Source organism: Symphalangus syndactylus, chromosome 13 (genome assembly GCF_028878055.3).
Source record: "Symphalangus syndactylus isolate Jambi chromosome 13, NHGRI_mSymSyn1-v2.1_pri, whole genome shotgun sequence".
In the NCBI taxonomy this organism is placed as follows: domain Eukaryota; kingdom Metazoa; phylum Chordata; class Mammalia; order Primates; family Hylobatidae; genus Symphalangus; species Symphalangus syndactylus.
In genome coordinates this window covers 42,132,694-42,150,206 of record NC_072435.2, presented here as the reverse complement: position 1 = coordinate 42,150,206, position 17,513 = coordinate 42,132,694, and the positions used below count along the sequence as shown (strand labels likewise).

At 57.0% G+C, this 17,513-nt stretch overlaps 2 protein-coding genes and 1 pseudogene across 8 annotated transcripts; all 3 read right to left on the bottom strand.

The window, feature by feature from the left end:
* Window positions 1–3,880: 3,880 nt before the first annotated feature.
* LOC129460200 (uncharacterized) lies at window positions 3,881–5,209 on the bottom strand (annotated as a pseudogene).
* On the bottom strand, window positions 3,881–7,408 carry LOC129460118 (uncharacterized). Of its 2 annotated transcripts, XM_055237738.1 has the most exons (3): window positions 7,145–7,408; window positions 6,001–6,225; window positions 3,881–5,555 (listed from the first exon to the last, which is right to left on the bottom strand). In XM_055237738.1, exons 1-3 carry the CDS (start codon window positions 7,203–7,205, stop codon window positions 5,374–5,376), a joined length of 468 nt encoding a protein of 155 aa, XP_055093713.1. In that variant the 5' UTR covers window positions 7,206–7,408; the 3' UTR covers window positions 3,881–5,373. The 2 variants fall into 2 exon arrangements, with proteins under 2 accessions (XP_055093713.1, XP_055093712.1); XM_055237737.1 differs by lacking the exon at window positions 7,145–7,408 and having other exon boundaries at window positions 6,001–6,346.
* Window positions 7,409–7,979: 571 nt separating this feature from the next.
* Window positions 7,980–16,775, bottom strand: LOC129460117 (uncharacterized). 6 transcript variants are annotated; one of them, XR_008650169.2, is made up of 9 exons: window positions 15,764–16,775; window positions 14,911–15,005; window positions 14,330–14,518; window positions 12,293–12,332; window positions 11,746–11,825; window positions 10,788–10,996; window positions 9,845–10,619; window positions 9,232–9,261; window positions 7,980–8,662 (listed from the first exon to the last, which is right to left on the bottom strand). XR_008650169.2 is itself a non-coding variant. In XM_063615019.1 (5 exons), the coding sequence occupies exon 4, from the start codon at window positions 13,577–13,579 to the stop codon at window positions 12,536–12,538; it is 1,044 nt and encodes a 347-aa protein (XP_063471089.1). In that variant the 5' UTR covers window positions 13,580–14,200; window positions 14,330–14,518; window positions 14,911–15,031; window positions 15,764–16,775; the 3' UTR covers window positions 12,304–12,332; window positions 12,503–12,535. The 6 variants fall into 6 exon arrangements, 3 of the variants coding, with proteins under 3 accessions (XP_063471089.1, XP_063471088.1, XP_055093711.2); XR_008650167.2 differs by having other exon boundaries at window positions 9,232–10,619; XR_008650168.2 differs by having other exon boundaries at window positions 7,980–9,261.
* Window positions 16,776–17,513: the final 738 nt, after the last annotated feature.

The following is a 17,513-nucleotide window of genomic DNA, read 5'->3' as shown; positions in this document are numbered from 1 at the left end:
ACTTGACCCGCACAAGGCCCTGTGGGCTCATCTCAAAGGGGACAGTAAATTGGCACCACCTGGACCTTTTGCTGAGCTGCAGTCCAGGGAATGGAGGGATGTTTGTCACACCAGGCACCCTTTGTGCCAGGCAGGCCTCCCAAGCCCTTCCCGTGGAGTCTGGATCTAGAGACACAGCGCAGATGCGGTGAGGTGACCAGCCCAGGACCCTCGAGGCTGAGCTGAGGAACACATGAGGACTGTCCCCAGATGTGGGCGAAGGATTACCTGGGTGCTGAGGCAAGAGACTGAAGGCACAAACTGTTTCAGTGTAATAAAGAAAATAGTTAGAACAGGAATAGTCATAATACAAATTAGATATAGAGATGACCATGGACAATTATCAATCACTATTATAAACATTATTAATCATTAGCTTTTAATATTAATCTTTGTTGCATTACTAATATAACCTAGGAATAACCGGCGGGTAGAGGGTCAGGTGCTGAAGGGACAATGTGAGAAGTCACCGAGAAGGTAAGAGGTGAGCCCTCTGTCACGCCTGCATAAGGGCCGCTTGAGAGCTCCTTGGTCAAGCGGTAATGCCAGTGTCTGGGAAGGCACCCGTTACTTAGCAGACCACGAAAGGGAGTCTCCTTTCCTCGGAGGAGTCAGGGAACACTGCTCCACCAGCTTCTTGTGGAAGGCGGGATATTATCCAGGCCTGCCCGCAGTTATCCGGAGGCCTGAACCCCTGCCTGTGGTGCTGTGCTCCAATGGTCGCGCTCCTTGTCCACTTTCATGCTCCTCCCGTACTCCTGGTTCCTCTTTGAAGTTCGTGGTAGATAGCAGTAGAAGGAATAGTGAAAGTCTTAAAGTCTTTGAACTTTCTTATAAGTGCATAGAAGAAAACGCTGATGTATGCTGCCTTCTCTCGCTCTGCTTCGGCTACCTAAAAGGGAAGGGCCCCCCGCCCTGTCCTATGATCATGTGACTTGCTTGACCTTGTCAATCACTTGGAAGATTCACCCTCCTTCCCTGCCCTCCTTGTCTTGTATGCAATAAATATCAGCACCCCCAGCCATTTGGGACCATTACCGATCTCCGCGTCTTGTTGGTAGTGGTCCCTTGGGCCCAGCTGTTTTCTCTTCATCTCTTTGTCTTGTGTCTTTATTTCTTACGATCTCTCGTCTCCGCACATGGGGAGAACACCCTCTAAGCCCCATAGGGCTGGACCCTACACCCAGACAGCCAGAAGACTCTGCTAGTTTCTCAGTCCCTCCCTTCCTTCTTTCCTTCCTTCCTTCCTTCCTTCCTTCCTTCCTTCCTTCCTTCTTGCCTTCTTTCCTTCCTTTTTTTTTTTTTTTTGTCCCTCACTGTGTTGCCCAGGCTGGTCTTGCACTCCTGGACTCAAGCGATCCACCTGCCTTGATCTCCCAAAGTGCTGGGATTACAGGCGTGCGCCACCACGCCTGGCCTCAGTATGTCATTTCTTACCAGTTACCTTCCTCCACCAAGAAGCCCCTAGATGCCAAGTCAGTGAGAAGAGGAAGATGGTCAAAGAATCCATGGAAAGAAAGTGACACAGGCTTAGTAAGTGGGGGTGCCACATGCTGGGAGGAGGTGCAGGCAGAAGGAAGAATGGACAGAAGGAAGGAAGGGCTGCTGGAGCCCAGGCACCCAGGGACAGAGGTGACCATGGACCCTCCCAGGAATGCTTTGCAATGGACCATCATGAATGCTCCAGACGTCACCGGAACCCCCGCCCTCTGCTCCTGTCCCAGGCTCCTCTGTGGCCTTTGGGAGTTGGAAGCTGAGAGAGGCCGGGTGGAGCCTGGGTTGTGCTGCCCTCTCCTCCCACCTGCCCCAGGGTGTCCGGGGCTTCCTGCAGAGAGCTCTAGGCTTAAGTGATCCACCCGCCTTAGCCTCCCAAAGTGCTGGGATTACAAGTGTGAGCCACTGCGCTCGGCCTATTTAATCATTTTGACTCACCAATATTTCAAACTGACTTCCTTCTGTATGACCATTTCAGTCAAAAACAGGCAGGTCATAACAACAGAGAAGTGATTGTGTTTTAACCAACGAGGGCGGGGACTTGAGGCCAAGGAGGGGGTCCTTGCTTCTGAGAGGGAGGCCTTCAAAGGGATGAAGGCATTGGTACTGGCAGCCCTGGTCCCCCTACCACCCCCCACTTTGGAGCTTGGAGCCTCCCTGCAGTGTGTGAGACCTCCTTTCCTGAGTTTTTCTTCCTCCTCCCCCTCCCTCTCCCCTCCCCTCCCCCTCCCTCCCCCTTCTTCTTCTTCCTTCTTCCTTCTCCCTCCTTCTTTTTTTTTTTGAGAGGGAGTCTTGCTCTGTCACCCAGGCTGGAGTGCAGTGGCATGATCTCGGCTCACTGCAAAACTCCGCCTCCTGGGTTCAAGCGATTCTCCTCCCTCAACCTCCCAAGTAGCTGGGATTACAGGCGCCCACCAGCACGTCTGGCTAATTTTTGCATTTTTAGTAGAGACAGGGTTTCCCCATGTTGGCCAGGCTGGTCTCGAACTCCTGACCTCAGGTGATCCGCCCGCCTTGGCCTCTCAAAGTGCTGGGATTACAGGCGTGAGCCACCACGCCCGGCTATTTCCTGAGTTTTTCTAACCATGAAATGTAGCTGCCCAGGATGGCAGACGTAGGGACCTAGCCTCCTGGGCCCCCCTTTGCCCAGTTTTCTTCAGTCCTGGTAACTGAAGCAGGTGGTTTTTTTTTTGTTTTTTAAAAATAGAACAATATATTTGGCTACAGTTCCACCTATCTGTAGTCAAGACAAAGCCACGTTAAATCAAGCTCTAAGTCACCTAAGGTACAAAATTAGACAAAATATCAAAATTGTGATCATCTGACCTTACAATTTAACCCATATGAAATTATTATTTTTTTTTTTGAGACAGAGTCTCACTCTGTTGCCCAGGTGGAGTGCAGTGGCACGATCTCAGCTCACTGCAACCTCCACCTCCTGGGTTCAAGTGATTCTCTTGGTTCAGCCTCCCAAGTAGCTGGGATTATAGGCTTGCGCCACCACGCCTGGCTAATTTTTGTATTTTTAGTAGAGACAGGGTTTTGCCATGTTGACCAGGCTGGTCTCGAACTCCTGACCTCAGGTGATCTGCCTGCCTTGGCCTCCCAAAATGCTGGGATTACAGGCGTAAGCCACTGCACCCAGCCTGAAATTACTTTTAAGAGAGTAAATGTGCTGTTGGGCATTATTTCACTTTTCTTTTTAAATAGACAGACCTTTTTAAAATCTTTTTTTTTTTTTTGAGGCAGGGTCTGGCTGTGTTGCCCAGGCCACCGTGCAGTGTTGCCATCTTGGCTCACTGCAGCCCTGACTTCCCAGGCTCAGGCCATTCCCCGACCTCAGCCCCCTAGCTGGAACTATACAGCATGCACCACTAGGTCTGGATAAATTTGTTTTGTATTTTTTGTAGAGACAGGGTTTTGCTATGTCACACAGGTTGATCTCAAACTCCTGGACTCAAGCAATCCGCTGCCTCAGCCTTCCAAAGTGCTGGGATTACAAGTGTGAGCCACCACGCCTGGCCTCTTTAATCATTTTGACTCCCTGACATTTCAAACTGACTTCCTTACTTCTGTATGACCATCGCGGTACCCAGGGATTTCTGAGGCAGCATTAAGTTTGACTTCACAGAAACAGTAGATGATTTAACCTTTCAGTGACAGATTTAGAAACTGTCAATTACCATATGATTTATCTCAGTAACTACAAAAACATTGAAAGTTTGGCATTGCAAGCCAGAATCCCTTCCTGCTCTTTCAATTAAGCAGCTTTTGAATCTCTGCGGCATTTTCCAGCCATTTGTATTTCTCTTACAATAATAATAGATTAAAAATGATTTTTAAGGTATGTCCTTAAAAATCCCCCTTATTACTGGGGGACTTACCAGTAATACTTTTATTTAAAACACAGTATAAACCAATTATTCCTGCCTTCAGTATTTGAAACAGTAGAAATTATTTCAACCAACAGATCCGCCCACACCAGTTTTCATGACATGTAACACTGAAATTTACAGACATCCCTGAGAAGTCTTTAAGTAAACCAGTGAATCCCAATAGAGTCTCAGTTAACAGTGTAGATCCATTAAAAAAAAAAAATCTTCTCCAAAAAAAAAAAAAAAATCAAAACCAAAACTCTCCTAAGAACTGAAGCCGAGTGTGTGTTGTCACTGCCTCTATATTTTTAATCCCGATGGACTGACTCCCTCTTCTCCTCGCTGTAAGACACGTTTGCTGAAATCTTGAAGCTGAGTTTCAAGACACTTGCGTGAAGAGGCGATGCTCTAGCCGCCTCTAAGGGAACAGACATCATTATCAGAGATGAGCGTTGCATCTGCCTCCTCCGCATACGCCAGCATCCATCCTATCATCCACTTGGCTGTGGCAATTGATGGCAGCTGCTTGCTGGGCTGGGCTTAGGAGCAGGCGTGGATCACTTGCACTGCACAGATGGGGCCGGGAGGAGGCTGCAGTGGCCGTGGCTCTGTAGACCCCTTCGTGCCAGCCCCAGATGAGTGCTGTTTGCTGCACAGGCTCAGGATCTCTTGCACCTGCTTCAAGATCTTGCCTGGATTCTCCAATGAGAAACTGGACCCTAGCTCCAGTTTCGCTGAAAGGAAATGTGCAGCGCCACGGTCCCTCATGTGGTCATCCTGGTGCCCCTCCCTTCACAGGGCTCTGGTTGAGGCTGGGCCCCGTTTCCTGGGAAGTGTGCCCTGGGATCAGAGCTCTGTCTCATAGGTTGAGTCAGAGGCCACAGGACATGCCGCTGGCTGGTTGGGGCCGCAGGAGTGCCTTGCTCACTCTTCCCTCTGGTGGCCTCTGAGGGAGCAGGTTTCCCCGTAGAAAGTAGAAAATGAGGTCCAGAGGCACTGGAGCCATCGGCGGCTATGGGGCAGCTGGCCAGGTGCTGGCCAGGTGCTGCCCCGGCTGCCCCCACACCATGCCAGTCACTGCCTGCTGAGAGTCGGATGCAGGTGCCATTGGGCAAAGTGGATGTCTCTGGACTTGCCTCTTGGTTATTATCACAGTGCCCGGCAGGGCCAGGTTTCAGGGCCCCCGGTGGGCTTGCTGGGTCGGTCCCCACCCCATGGTTCTGGGGCCGTCCAGGGCACACATGCAAGGTCCAGAATCCCTATTCAAAGTTAAACCACAGGCCCCTGACGTCCAGGTCCATGGCGGAGCTTGGGCAGGGAGTTCCAGAGGAGGTTCCCGGGACAGCCCATGGTCTGTCCTGAGTTGGGGACAGCCTGGCCACCCCTTGAGCCCCCCGGGGCCCCAAGAGAACAGCCTGCTCCCCTGGGCTCTACAGAAGTCCTCTTGTGCCTCTGGGCCTCGGGCTCAGGGACAGCCTGTGGGGAGCAGGGTGGGGGAGGACCGGGCTCTTTTTCTGGAGGGGCTGCCTGCAAGGCTGCTGGAGCTGGACAGCCTGGGGTGGGCCAGCGCGTCTCCCTTGCAGAGGGGCTTGCTATTGGGGGATGCTCGCAGAGGCCTGGGTGCCGGGGACCCTAGCTCCAGTTTCGCTGAAAGGAAAGCAGACGTGTGGGGTCCTCTTCTCCCCCCAAGCCCATTAGGTCCTCACAGGGCTGGGCCCCCCAGACCTGGGTCTTTGGAGTCCCTGGGGTCCCTGTGTGGCTCCCTGAGTCTGAGGCTGTGGACACTCCTGCAGGTAGCTGATCCTGGAGTGATAGTTTTGTGTGGGCTTGGGCAGGGGAGCTGTCGGGGCACCTCAGGTTGCTCCTAGGACGGCCCTGAGGGTTTGGGCTGGCTCAAGGCTTCCTGCCTCTCTCTCTCACCCCAGGGCTGTGCCAGCTGGGATGCAGACCGTGATTCAAGATTCAGATGGGAGAGAGGACTTTGCTGTCACCCGGCCCCCTTGCCACCTCACTTGGGGGCCTGTCTCCACAGTGGGTGAGATGGATGGCCCCAGGCCATCCACTCCATGCCAGGACTGGACCATTTCCATACCTGGCTGGACTCTTGGTTCTGGCTCTGGGCCAGGGCTCCTGCCCGTGTCCTCTCCTGAAATCCTCCCTGGGCCAGGGATACTGATTCTCTTGTCTCCACAGCTCAAGGCTTGTTGTCCTGATGCTCTTGGAGGGGGTTCAGGGGTAAGGGGCCCCACTGCTCTCTGAGGCTGTGGATGCCACAGGTAGGGCTGTGGGCTTGCAGAGACGGGTCCCCTTCGGGGAGCTTCAAGGGCAAAAGCAGGACACTGTGGAAGGTGGCAGTGGTGGGGCTTGGAAGAGTCTTTCCCCTGGTCCCCCTGCCTGATCTGCAGCATGTCCAGCACACATGTGCTCAGCCCTTGCCCTGAGGACCCACGGGCTTATTTCCAGAAGCTTCTTTTTTTTTTTTTTTTTTGTTTTTTGAGATGGAGTTTCACTCTTGTTGCCCAGGCTGAGGTGCAATGGTGTGATCTCGGCTCACTGCAACCTCCACCTCCCGGGTTCAAGTGATTCTCCTGCCTCAGCCTCCCAAGTAGCTGGGATAACAGGCGCCCACCACCACGCCCGGCTAATTTTTTTTGTATTTTTAGTAGAGACGGGGTTTCACCATATTGGCCAGGCTGGTCTCGAACTCCTGACCTCAAATGATCCACCCACCTTGGCCTCCCAAAGTGTTGGGATTACAGGCGTGAACCACTGCGCCCGGCCTCCAGAAGCTTCTTAGAGGGGGAAAAAAGGTGCAGGAGGAAGGCCCAGGTAGTGCGGCTGTAGGGGCCCAGGCTGACTGCTGCAGAGGGTGACTTGGGAGGGGACCTGGTACTGGGGCCCACCGGGAGGTAGCAGGACCCAGCGCTTCCTCATCGGTAACCCCATGGAGACGTGAAGGTGCCTGAGCCCCATGGCGTCCTCCAGGGCCCAGGCCCGGAAGAACTGGTCCTGGATGAGCTCCCTCAGGCTGGACTGGGCCAGCTTCATGAGACGCTCTAGAAGCAGGACGGGCATCAGGCTAGGAGGAGTCCCTGGGAGAGGTTGGTGTCCACACCCCGTTTCCACCATGGCCCCCTCCCACTGGGCAGTGCTGGGTCCTTTTTGGGCCACCCCTGGGGTCCAGCTGTGCACAGGAGGTCACGGCCAGGGGCAGGCCTGGGTAGGGAGTGGCCCACCACATTCCTGCCTTTCATCCGGGTCATGTCGAGGGTGGACTCTGTGTCTGAGAGGCCTCATGGTGTCCTGCCCCTCAGACTGGAGCAGAGGGTCATGGGGACAGTCTGAGGGTGCTGTCTGTGCTAGCCTCGGGCATGCCAGGACTTGACTCTGTCAACTCTGGAGGTTGTGTGCCTTTGGTACATGCTAGCCCTCCAGAACGTAGCTGCTTGGCAAGCCCAAAGAGAGCCTTTGGGGACAACAGGCATGGGAGGACCTGGCCCTTCTTAGCTGGGGGCTGGTGGCTTGAGCAGGGCTCATTGGGGTTTCAGTGCCCTGTAGCACCAGGGACCCCTCCCCATGGGATGAGATCCCCCACCCCACTCCCCTGTGAGGCTGGACCAGAGGAGGTCCTGTAGTTCCTCATGGGGGAGACTCATTTCAGTGGGGATGTGGCTCCTGGAAGGAGAGGCTCCCCAAGGGCTTGGGGCTTCCCTGGGCTCTCCCAGGTTGAGTCTTGGCCCTGTCTGCCCATGAGGCTGGGCTGAGCCCTGGCCTCTGCTGTGGGATGAACCCTCTGGGGCATTGCCTGGCTTATGTGCCCTGCAGGGACACGCCTGTGCCTCCTGCCAGGTGGGGGTGAGCCAGGTCCTCCTGGGGAGCCAGATCTCTGGGCTGGGGGATCCAGGGAGTGTGGGGCAGGAGGGTCCCTGGGCTGGGGGCTTCCTGCTTACTTCATTGATGAGGCACTGGAGGAGTCAGCGTAAACGTGGAATTATGGGCACGCAGCTCATCTTCGTCCTAATGGGAGCAGCAGAGGTCCTTGGGGCCCCCAGGCCTGCCCCCAAACCTCCCCATTCCAGGCCCCTCTGCAGACCCTTCCCTGAGGGACAGAACACCAGGTGGTGGCTGGGGCACCCCTGACACCTGCCCCCTGCATGGACCCCCGGGACACACTTCCCTTTGCCCTGCTCAGCCCAAGCTCGGCCTGGGTTGAGTGCCTCTGCCTGCTCCAGGGCAGGAAAAGGAAACTCAGCTCTGAAGCTATGGAGAACTACATGGCCCTGGCTGGGACTCAGCCTCTGGCCAGCCCCACCAGGGGCTCGAGCCGCCCCTTTACCCCTGGCCCATGGGACCCAGGCCTCTGGGAAGGAGCCGAGGGGACTGTCCATTCACCAAGTGCCGCAGGATCTTTGGGAATGACGTTCATAACAGGTGCTCCTCGTGGGCTGGCACAATTTGGGCTAAAGAATCCTGAGAAGCCCCTGACCCATCTCGAAATGAGATCCCCTCCCAACATGTGGAGCCGTCAGCTGGAAAGGCTCTGACAGGGTTCAGGTGGAGGGGAAATTGGACCCCTGCCCATTTCTGATGAAGAGGAGGGCTTCTCGGATCCAAACTCATTTCGTGACAAGAGCCACGTCCATCAGGCACTTCAGCAACTTGTTCAAAATGTTTCCTGGGAGGACCGTCCTGGGACACCACCAAGCTCCGGGAGGCTTTGGGGCAAGTCTGGGAGGAAGGCGTCATTACTTGCTCTGTGAAATGGTGGTCAAGCTCAGGTCAGACCAGGAGTCTGGGCCTTGACCTCTTTCCATCCTACTTTGACACCTTTGAGACCCTTCTCCTCCTGCTTGCATGCCCAAGTCAGTAGCGAGCTTGAGTCCTAACTACTGCGTCTTGGTGGGTCGCAAATGCTGAAATTTTTTTTTTTTTTTTTAAGACAGAGTCTTGGTCTGTCACCCAGGCTGGAGTGCAGTAGCATGATCTCAGCTCACTGCAACCTCCGCCTCCTGGGTTCAAGCGATTCTCCTGCCTCAGCCTCCCGAGTAGCTGGGATTACAGCTGCATGCCACCATGCCCGGCTAATTTTTGTATTTTTAGTACAGATGGGGTTTCACCATGTTGGCCAGGCTGGCCTCGAACTCCTGACCTCAGGTAATCCGCCCACCTCAGCCTCTCAAAGTGCTGGGATTACAGGCATTAGCCACTGCATCCGGCCGCAAATGCTGAATTTTAAAGAAGCAATGACACCCCCCACCCGAGACACCTATGCCTGTGAATATGGGAATGTGGCCTGGGAATATCACTGCCTGGGAATACTCACGGGGTTAGATGCAGAATATGCCACCAGGACCTGAAAGAAATCCCGCTGCTTAGGAAAGAGAGAAAAGATCGTTTTGCTTCAGGCAGATGCTGTTTCATTTTGTCTACAAGCCCCTATGACAAATCCAACTCAAGGTTGAGATGATCCGTCGATTAAGCAGTGACCTTTTCAGGGCATCTGATTATTTTGGGAAATTTCTGGGTAAAATCCACTTTCAGTGAAATGCAAATATCTCAGGTGTGCAATCACTCTGGTTGATTATTTTTCTCCCCTTTTTGGCACAAGGTGAAAGCTCAGTCTTTGGGATACGCAGTTCCACGTTTCTGAACCAGTGCGCGGAGTCTCCCACCCACGACTCTAGCACCTCCCAGAGCAGCTCCTTCGTCCTCCAAGTCCCCAAGGTGTCCCCTCTGCAGCTGATCTCTCCCACTCCATCAGCCCCTGGCCATCCTGATCTGTTATCCATCCCTTTGGTTTGGCCTTTTCCAGAATGGCCCACGAGTTGGAATCCTACAGTGGTCGACTGTTAGGCATGGCTTCTTTCCCTCAGTGAAATGCATCTAAGATTCACTCACATTCCTACGGGGGTCAGGGGTTCGCTCCCTTTTCTCACCGAGTGGTCTTTTGTTCGAAGGGTGGATGCCCCCTTCCTCCCCTATTCCCATGTCGCAGGTTCTCTTGGTGGCCTCCGGCTGTGAGCGAGGATGAATCAAGCTGTGAACGTGGCACGCAGGTTTTACGTGGACGTCAGTTTTCAAATCACTGGGGTCAGTCTCTGAGACTCTTCTGGGATGTGTGGCGTGAGTCCACGGAGCCTCATGGGCAGCTGCCCAACAGGCTTCCAAAGTGGCTGTGCCCTGTCCCACCCGGCAGGGGTGAGGGTCCCCAGGGCCCCACATCCTCCCGGCATTTGGTGTTGCCAGTGTTGCTTGGGAAGGCTCCTGAGCCCCCTCATCCTGCCGCCCTCTTGTGGGTCCCTACCCTGGTCCCCAGAGTCACAGGGAGTACTTTCCACCATACCGCATGATTTTGTTTGCTGCTGTTCATCTCCTTGGGAGCTGTCTGGATTCTGGCCCCACGTGTCCCAGCCAGGCGCAGGGCTTGGAGCCCAAGAGGCACTGAGTCCATGGGGCTGCATGCCCCCTGGGCCAGGAGAGCCCTTGGCCACTCTGTCACTCCTCCAGGGTGACCCCTGCCTCTGCTCTGGGGAAGCCCCCATCCCTCTGGATCACCCCATCTTCCCAGGGACCTTCCAATCCCCATATCTGGTGGAAGTTCCCAGGGGACCTCTTGCCCTTCTTCTTCATGACCTGTAGGCCAAGAGGACGAAGCAGCCTCCAAACAGAAGACTCGTTGCCCCACATGGCCGTCATCCACAGTCCACGCTTCTGGAAGGAAGGAAGGAAGGAAGGAAGGAAGGAAGGAAGGAAGGAAGGAAGGCAGGCAGGCAGGCAGGCAGGCAGGCAGGCAGGCTTCCTTCTGCAGAAAGCTCCTTCTTTGGCCTGTTTTCCAACAAGCCAAAGGGTCACCAGGAGGGTCGCTGGAGCTCAGCTCACCTGTGCCCAAGATGTGCATCTGATCTTCCATCTAGAGGCCTGGGCTCCCAACACGGCCTGGCCTGTTTGTCCGGCTCTGGCTGAGTGTAGAAGTGTGGTACCTGGTATTTTCCCAAGTTCTCAGCCTTCACTTTCTCAGCATTCAGCAAGTGTGACCACACCTGGCCCCACATCTGCAGAGGGATTCCCTTGTAGAGCCCAGCAGACAGCTACGGACAGAGGGACGCTCCAGTGAGACATGGGGTGACCCTGGGGAGGATAGGAGCCTGAGGATTCTGGAAATCTCCAGCCTTTGGCCCCTCAGTTCCTTGGGAGACGTGGGATCTACCTAGGACTGGGTCTCCCCTCCCATGATTCAAAGAATGAAGGAGCACTCAGGGTCATGAACTCTGATCTTTTTATTTTTCTTTATTTATTTATTTTGAGACTGAGTCTCACTCTGTCACCAGGATGGAGTGCAGTGGCACGATCTCGGCTCACTGCAACCTCCGCCTCCTGAGTTTAAGCGATTCTCCTGCCTCAGCCTCCTGAGTAGCTGGGATTACAGGAGCCTGCTACCACACCCAGTTCATTTTTGTATTTTTAGTAGAAACGGGGTTTCACCATGTTGGCCAGGCTGGTCTCAAACTCCTGATTTCAGGTGATCCACCGGTCTTGGCCTCCCAAAGTGCTGGGATTACAGGCGTGAGCCACCGCGCCTGGTCATGAACTCTGATCTTGACCTATTCCTTCCTTCGGGTCACCAGGGGGTGTCCCTACCCCTGAGCTAGGGCTGGCCCAGGCCCTGGCATCAGACTCTCTCCTGGCAAGATGAGGTTTGCAGGGAAAAACAGGAAAGCTGGTGTCCCAGTGTGGTGTCCACCCTCTGAGAGGCTGGGGGTGCCAGGACACAGCCGAGGGAGCCCGTCACCCTGACTCTGTAAAAAGTGGTCATGGGACCCTTCCCTCCCCATGTCACCTCCTTGAGCTCCTATATCACCGCCAGTCGAGAAGCACCCGGAGCCATTTTTCTGTGTCTCTCATCCCCTGACGTCTTCTCTGTCAAATAAGATGAAGTTAGTGGAGCTGCCAGGATGCCCCCTGGATGGTGGGTCCTGGGCTCCAGGGCCCTGACAGGATCAAACTGGAAGGAGCCAGGAAAGGGCCGGCCCCGGGGAACAGAGACCCTCTGACTGAATGAGCACAGGTGTCCTGGCCTCATGTCTTGGGACATGCTGTTCTCAGGCCACAGGCACCACGGGTGTTGGTGGGGTCCCAACATTCAGGTGGGGTCTTGGCACAAGTGGGCAGTGACTACTGAGCCACGACTGTGGTTCTCACTTTGGGGTTTGATCAAGCCACCACGGGAACAGAGTCTTGAGGTCAGGTCCCGCAGGAACTGCCACCCCTCCCAGGGACAGCCTGTTGCTCCCACTCATCACTGCCTGGGCCCACAGGCTGCTGACCACCCACTGAGTCCCCCTGTCCCTGGACCAGCCTCTCATGCAGCAGGGTCAGGCTCTTACCTTTACTTCCAGGGCACTGATGGGTGGCAGCTGCGTCTCACTGTAAGGCAACCCAGGCAGAGCTGAAGACCTGTGCTGGGCCAGGAACTGTCCTCCTCCTCCCCTAGTGGGCCCCAGGGAAGAACCAGCCTTGTCCCCCACCCCCGCCCCAGGTCTCAGTCCAGGGACGCACAGGGAAGGGAGGACAGGTGCTTCCCTGCCAACTGGCACCTGTGAGAGGCTGGGGCCTGGGAGAAGAGGGAACTAGGGCCCACCCAACAGGGGCTGCCTGGGGCTTGTGGAGGGCGAGGCTTGGGGTGCACAATGAGGGTGCCCCTCCTGGGCTAGGCAGCATCCTCTGCGGGAGGTCAGAACGTCCAGCCCTGAGGTGGGACGGGTGTGGCTCAGGGTGGGTTGTCTGGCCCCAACAGCATTTCCCGAGGGAGTGACCACATCACTGGCCCGAGGCCTGCCCAGGGCACGGAGGGTGCGCCGGGGCCCTGTCCCACTTGATGCCCCCAAGGGCCCTCGCGGGGCCTGACCTTCCAGCGTACACCTGCCTCTCCCTGCACCCTGGCTGCCGACCCTGCCTGTTCCTTGACTTTGCCCAACCTGCCCGGCCCAGAGACTGGACAGCCTGCCCCTTCTTTGACCCTCATCTGTCAGAACCCTTGAGGGAGGGCCCTGGATCCACCCACACGCCCGCCTTGACGGCTCTCTCACTGGGCTGCTAAGTGATGCTGGGGAGGTGCTAGAGGCGATGAGGGTGAGTGAGGGCCCCGCAGGCAGCCGGGATGGCCCCACAGCCCCGTCTCCAGCCTCAGCTGGCTCTTGGGGCTGTCGTCCATCCATCGGTCCCTGCCCTCCTCTGAGCCACTGTGGCAGCCATGCAATGGGTCCCTGGTTGTTCCCCCACCATCCTGCCTGCCCCGACTCGGCCTTCCTGCACCTCCCTCTGCCTTTGTGCTGACGGATCCAGCGGGGAGCCATGGTCTCCAGAAGCCTTTGCAGAGCCCTGGGGACTGACCGAGGCCCCTCTGCTAAGGTGTCCCAGGTGAGCCGCTGCCCCGGGCCCCACCGTATGTGCTCACCCCACGCCATCACCTCCACTCTAGGCTGGCTCCATTCAGGTGTGTCCCAGAAGTGGCACCTCCCGTGGGATCGTCCCCACCCAACCTCCCCCAGGTTCCTCCCTCTCTCCATTTGTGACCCCTGAGGGGCAGGCTCCAGGCTGAGCTCTCCTTCCCAGGACCCAGGCCCCCTCTCAGCACCAAGGCAGGTTGCCTTCAGCCGCAAGCTCTGCTGCATCCCTGGCTTCACCCTGACATGCCCTGGCTGACACCCTGCCCATCTTCCCTTCTGCCCTCCCAGGGCCACAGCCCTCACAGCCCCCCACACCCCTCTCTGTAGGGTGGCTCAGCTGGGCCCCCTGAGTCCTCAGAGACCTGCTGAACAACTGCCCACAAGCCGGGCCAGGCACCCCCTTGCCCTGTGGCCACAACATGTGGGTCTCACTGGGGCAGGGCCCAGGGTGACAGAGCCAGACCCTCAGGCTGCCCCCTACTCTCATGCTGTCTTTGAGACTGCTCTGCTGAGAGCCTCTCCATCCCCACCTGCTCCCCCAAGATCCCTAGATGAGCCTTGCAGCTCTGGCCTGCCGCCAACCACCTGTAGGGCAGCCAGCTGGAGTTCCTGTGCTGGAAAGGAGGTTGGCCCAAGCTGGGAAGACATGTCCTGCCTCAGAGACGCTTTTCTAAAAACAAAACTCATCCCCTGAGGTGGGTTTGGTGGTGGGCAGGCAGCAGGGACAGAGCACTCACTGCAGAATCCCGAGGCGATTGGTAGCTTTGTAAGCTGTCCACATCCTTGGGCCCCATCAGTGTCCCTGGGACCCAGAGGGGTCCAGAGTGAGGGGGCTGAGGTGAAGGGCTGTGGGGGTGCAAAGGCATGGGCAACCCGCTCCCGCCCTGCTTCCCAAGGGAGCCCAGGACCATCCCACCAGGGCACAGTGGGAGAGGCAAGCCCCTGCCTCCCTTGAGGGAGCAGCCCGACCTGTACCTGCTCACACTGGGCAATGATGCCCCCTGCTCCTGTGCAAGTAGAGTAGCTGCGAATTCCTCCACGTCCGTCCTGTGAGACAACATCGCCCAAAGGCTACGCTGCTCCTGACCACTTCAGAGAACACCTGAACCACTCCTGGGGGCTCTGAGATGCTGCTGGCCGGGTAAGCCCCATGCTACCACGGCTCTGGGTGAAAAAAGGGTCCAGACCCAGTGGCCCCACGCCTGCTGGGGTCTCTGGAGTCTCTGCCCCTGATCAGAGGTGGGCTCCTTCCTAAGGACTTGAGAACAGGGGGAACTGGACACAGAGGCCTGTTGTCCCCAAACGCCCGGAGACAGGCATACACAGGATGAACTGCATCCACCTGCCAAGGGTGAGGGGCCCCTGATGCGCTATCCTGGGCACCTGGAGGCAGACTGGGGTCAGGGACCAGACACCTCCATATGCTCAGCCTCCCAGATCACTCAGGGACCACCAAGAGGCCCACTTTCCTACAGGGAACAAGACACCTCGTGACTGCTCAATTTCACCCCCATCTCCACTCCCTCTGGCCAGAGAAGCCATGTCAAGAATAATACCAGCCAAACGGGAGGGTGCTTTGTTTGGGCCAAAGCAGCGTCTGCGCTCGTGGAGATGTCTCAGGTGGACGGATGGTGGATTCCACAATTCTGAGCTGTCAATACAGGAAGGGGCCTCATGCTTCCGGATCACCAAGAAAGAATGAGAGAACTCTGGGGACTTGGTTCTGGGAACCCCAGAGGAACGCCTCCAGTGAACAGTCAGGGCAAAGAAAGGGCGAGGCCTCTAGGGGACCAGGCAGAGAAAGAGCCACGTGGGGAAGAGCCCCAGGCCCGGCGAACAAGAGGGATGATCATTACCCTCTGGCCAGCCCTCTGGGCCTCCTTCATTTTCCACAACTGCCCAAGGATAGAGGGCTCCCCACCCCACTCTCAGACAAGGGACCCCATATGTCCAGTGGGTTCCACAGTGACCCCCACTGACTGCACCCAAAGTCTGGGTTGATGAGATCTCCCCCTGCGGGGACCCACCTTAGAGCACAGACTTGGACGGAGGAGCACCCTCCACCCCACCCACAGGGGCTCCGTCCTGGGGGCTCTTCTAGGGCGAGGCTCAGCCCCACTGGGGTCAGAAACCCCAGGCAGATGTGCAGTCCAGAACAGGGAGGTCACAGAGGTCAAGGCTTGAGTTCTGAGAGCATGGCCCAGGGCCACGTCTGGGTCTCTGGGCCAGTTACTGCCCCTCTGACCTCAGGTGCCTCACCTGTTCAGTGGGTACATTTGAGGATAGCACCCCGCCACCCCGCCGTGGAGTTGCCATGAGGATGAAGGAGACGACTGTCTACACGGTCAGCACAGAACGGGCACCCAGTGAGTGCTCAGGGACGACCCTCCTCGGGTAGCTGCCACCCACCTGGTTGTGACTGTCCCCAAGTCAGCAGGGGGGAAGAGAGCAGGTCACGCTTTCTTGAGCCTGATCAGGCAGCGGTGCTGAGATGTGCTTCTCACCCAGAAAAGGGTCCTATCTGCACAACCACTTACAGCACCACTGTGTCTCCAACTGCTTCATGACACGGAGGCAGGCTGGCGGCACTTGGCACAGCGACAGCATGGGTTCACAGCTCCTATCACGACGGGGCCCTACCTGGCTCAGCAGGGCCCAGGGTCAGCATCCTCCGCCCCCTGAATGGTCAACATGTATGCGTGCAGTTTGTCTGTGTATGTGAGGATGCATGTGTGTGGGTGAACACATCTCTCCTCCAGCTGGGCCTGGCTGCTCCACTCACGTGTGCACCTGGATCCCTGTCACTGTCACCCCCGGGCCTGTGGCCAGCATCAGAGCACCCATAGGTGCTCCCCAGCCTCTGCCCTTTCCATGCTGGGTGGTCCTGGGGATGCAGATGGGGCAGGGGCATAGGGCAGACGGCAGAGGGCAGAGGGCAGAGGCCAGGCTCCCCCGTTGGGGTGACTTGGGTAGTGTATAAAGTGCCAGGTCTCTGTGGCAGGGCTGGATTCAAGGCACCTTCTCACCTCCTCCTCCCAGAAGCCCACTGGGGTGCTGTGACTCACCCCCCACCCCACGGACGGAGGCAATCAAGGAGGCTTCAAGGACAAACCTGTGGCCTGAGATCACCCAGGATCCCACTGACCAGGGCCCACTGACCAGGCCTTCAACGGTTAAGCTCCCACTGAACAGGTCCTAGCTGACCACCCCCACAATGACCAGGTCCCACTGATCAGATGTGGACTGACCAGGTCCTGCTGACTGGGCCCCACAGACCAGGCCCTGGATCACCAGACACCACTGACAAAGGTCACAATGACAAGGCTGCAGCTGACAAGGCCCTCACGGCCCTCACTGACTAGGCCCCAACTGATGGACCCCACCAAATAGATCTCACTAATCAGATCCCAGCTGAACAGGCCCCAACTATCAGACCCCCACTGACCAGGCCCTAACAAGTGCTGGACCCCTGCTGACCAGGCCCCAAATGCTGAACCCCACTGACCAGGCCCCAAAAGCTGAACCCCACTGACCAGGCCCCAAAAGCTGAACCCCACTGACTGGGCCCCAAATGCTGGACCCCTGCTGACCAGGCCCCAACTATGGGATCCCCACCAACCAGGACCCAACTGCCAGACCCCTGCCAACCAGGCCCCGAATGCTGGACCCCACCGACCAGGTCCCAACCACTGGACCCCCACTGACCCGGCCCTAACAACTGCTGGACTGCACTGACCAAGCCCAAACTGCCAGACCCCACTGACTGGGCCCCAACTCCTGGACTCCTCCTGACTGAGCCTCAACTGCCAGACCCTTGCCAACCAGGCCTCTTCTTATGAGACCCCTGCTGACCAGACCCCCACTGCTGGATCCCCGCTGTCTAGGTCCCAACTGCTGGGCCCCCACTTACCAGGCCCCCACATCCACACCTCACTGACTAGGCCTCACTGATCTGACCCCTGCCGATCAGGCCCCAAATGCCGGGCCCAGATGACCAGGCGTCAACTGCTGGATGCCCACCAACCAGGCCCCAGCTCCTGGACCCCTGTTGACCAGGCCCCAACTGCCAGACCCCAATGACCAGGCCCCAACTGCCAGAGCCCTGCTGACCAGGTTCCAACTGCTGGATCCCCTTTGACCAGGCCCCAACTGTTGGACC

Coding starts and splice junctions, on each gene's coding strand:
- LOC129460117 (XM_063615019.1), bottom strand. CDS start 13,579: ATGCAGCAGAGCTTGCGGCTGAAGGCAACCTGCCTTGGTGCTGAGAGG.
- LOC129460118 (XM_055237737.1), bottom strand. CDS start 6,316: ATGCTGCAGATCAGGCAGGGGGACCAGGGGAAAGACTCTTCCAAGCCC. Junction 5,556..6,000: donor AGAACCAAGAGTCCAGCCAG/GTATGGAAATGG, acceptor CTTTCCTTTCAG/CGAAACTGGAGCTAGGGTCC.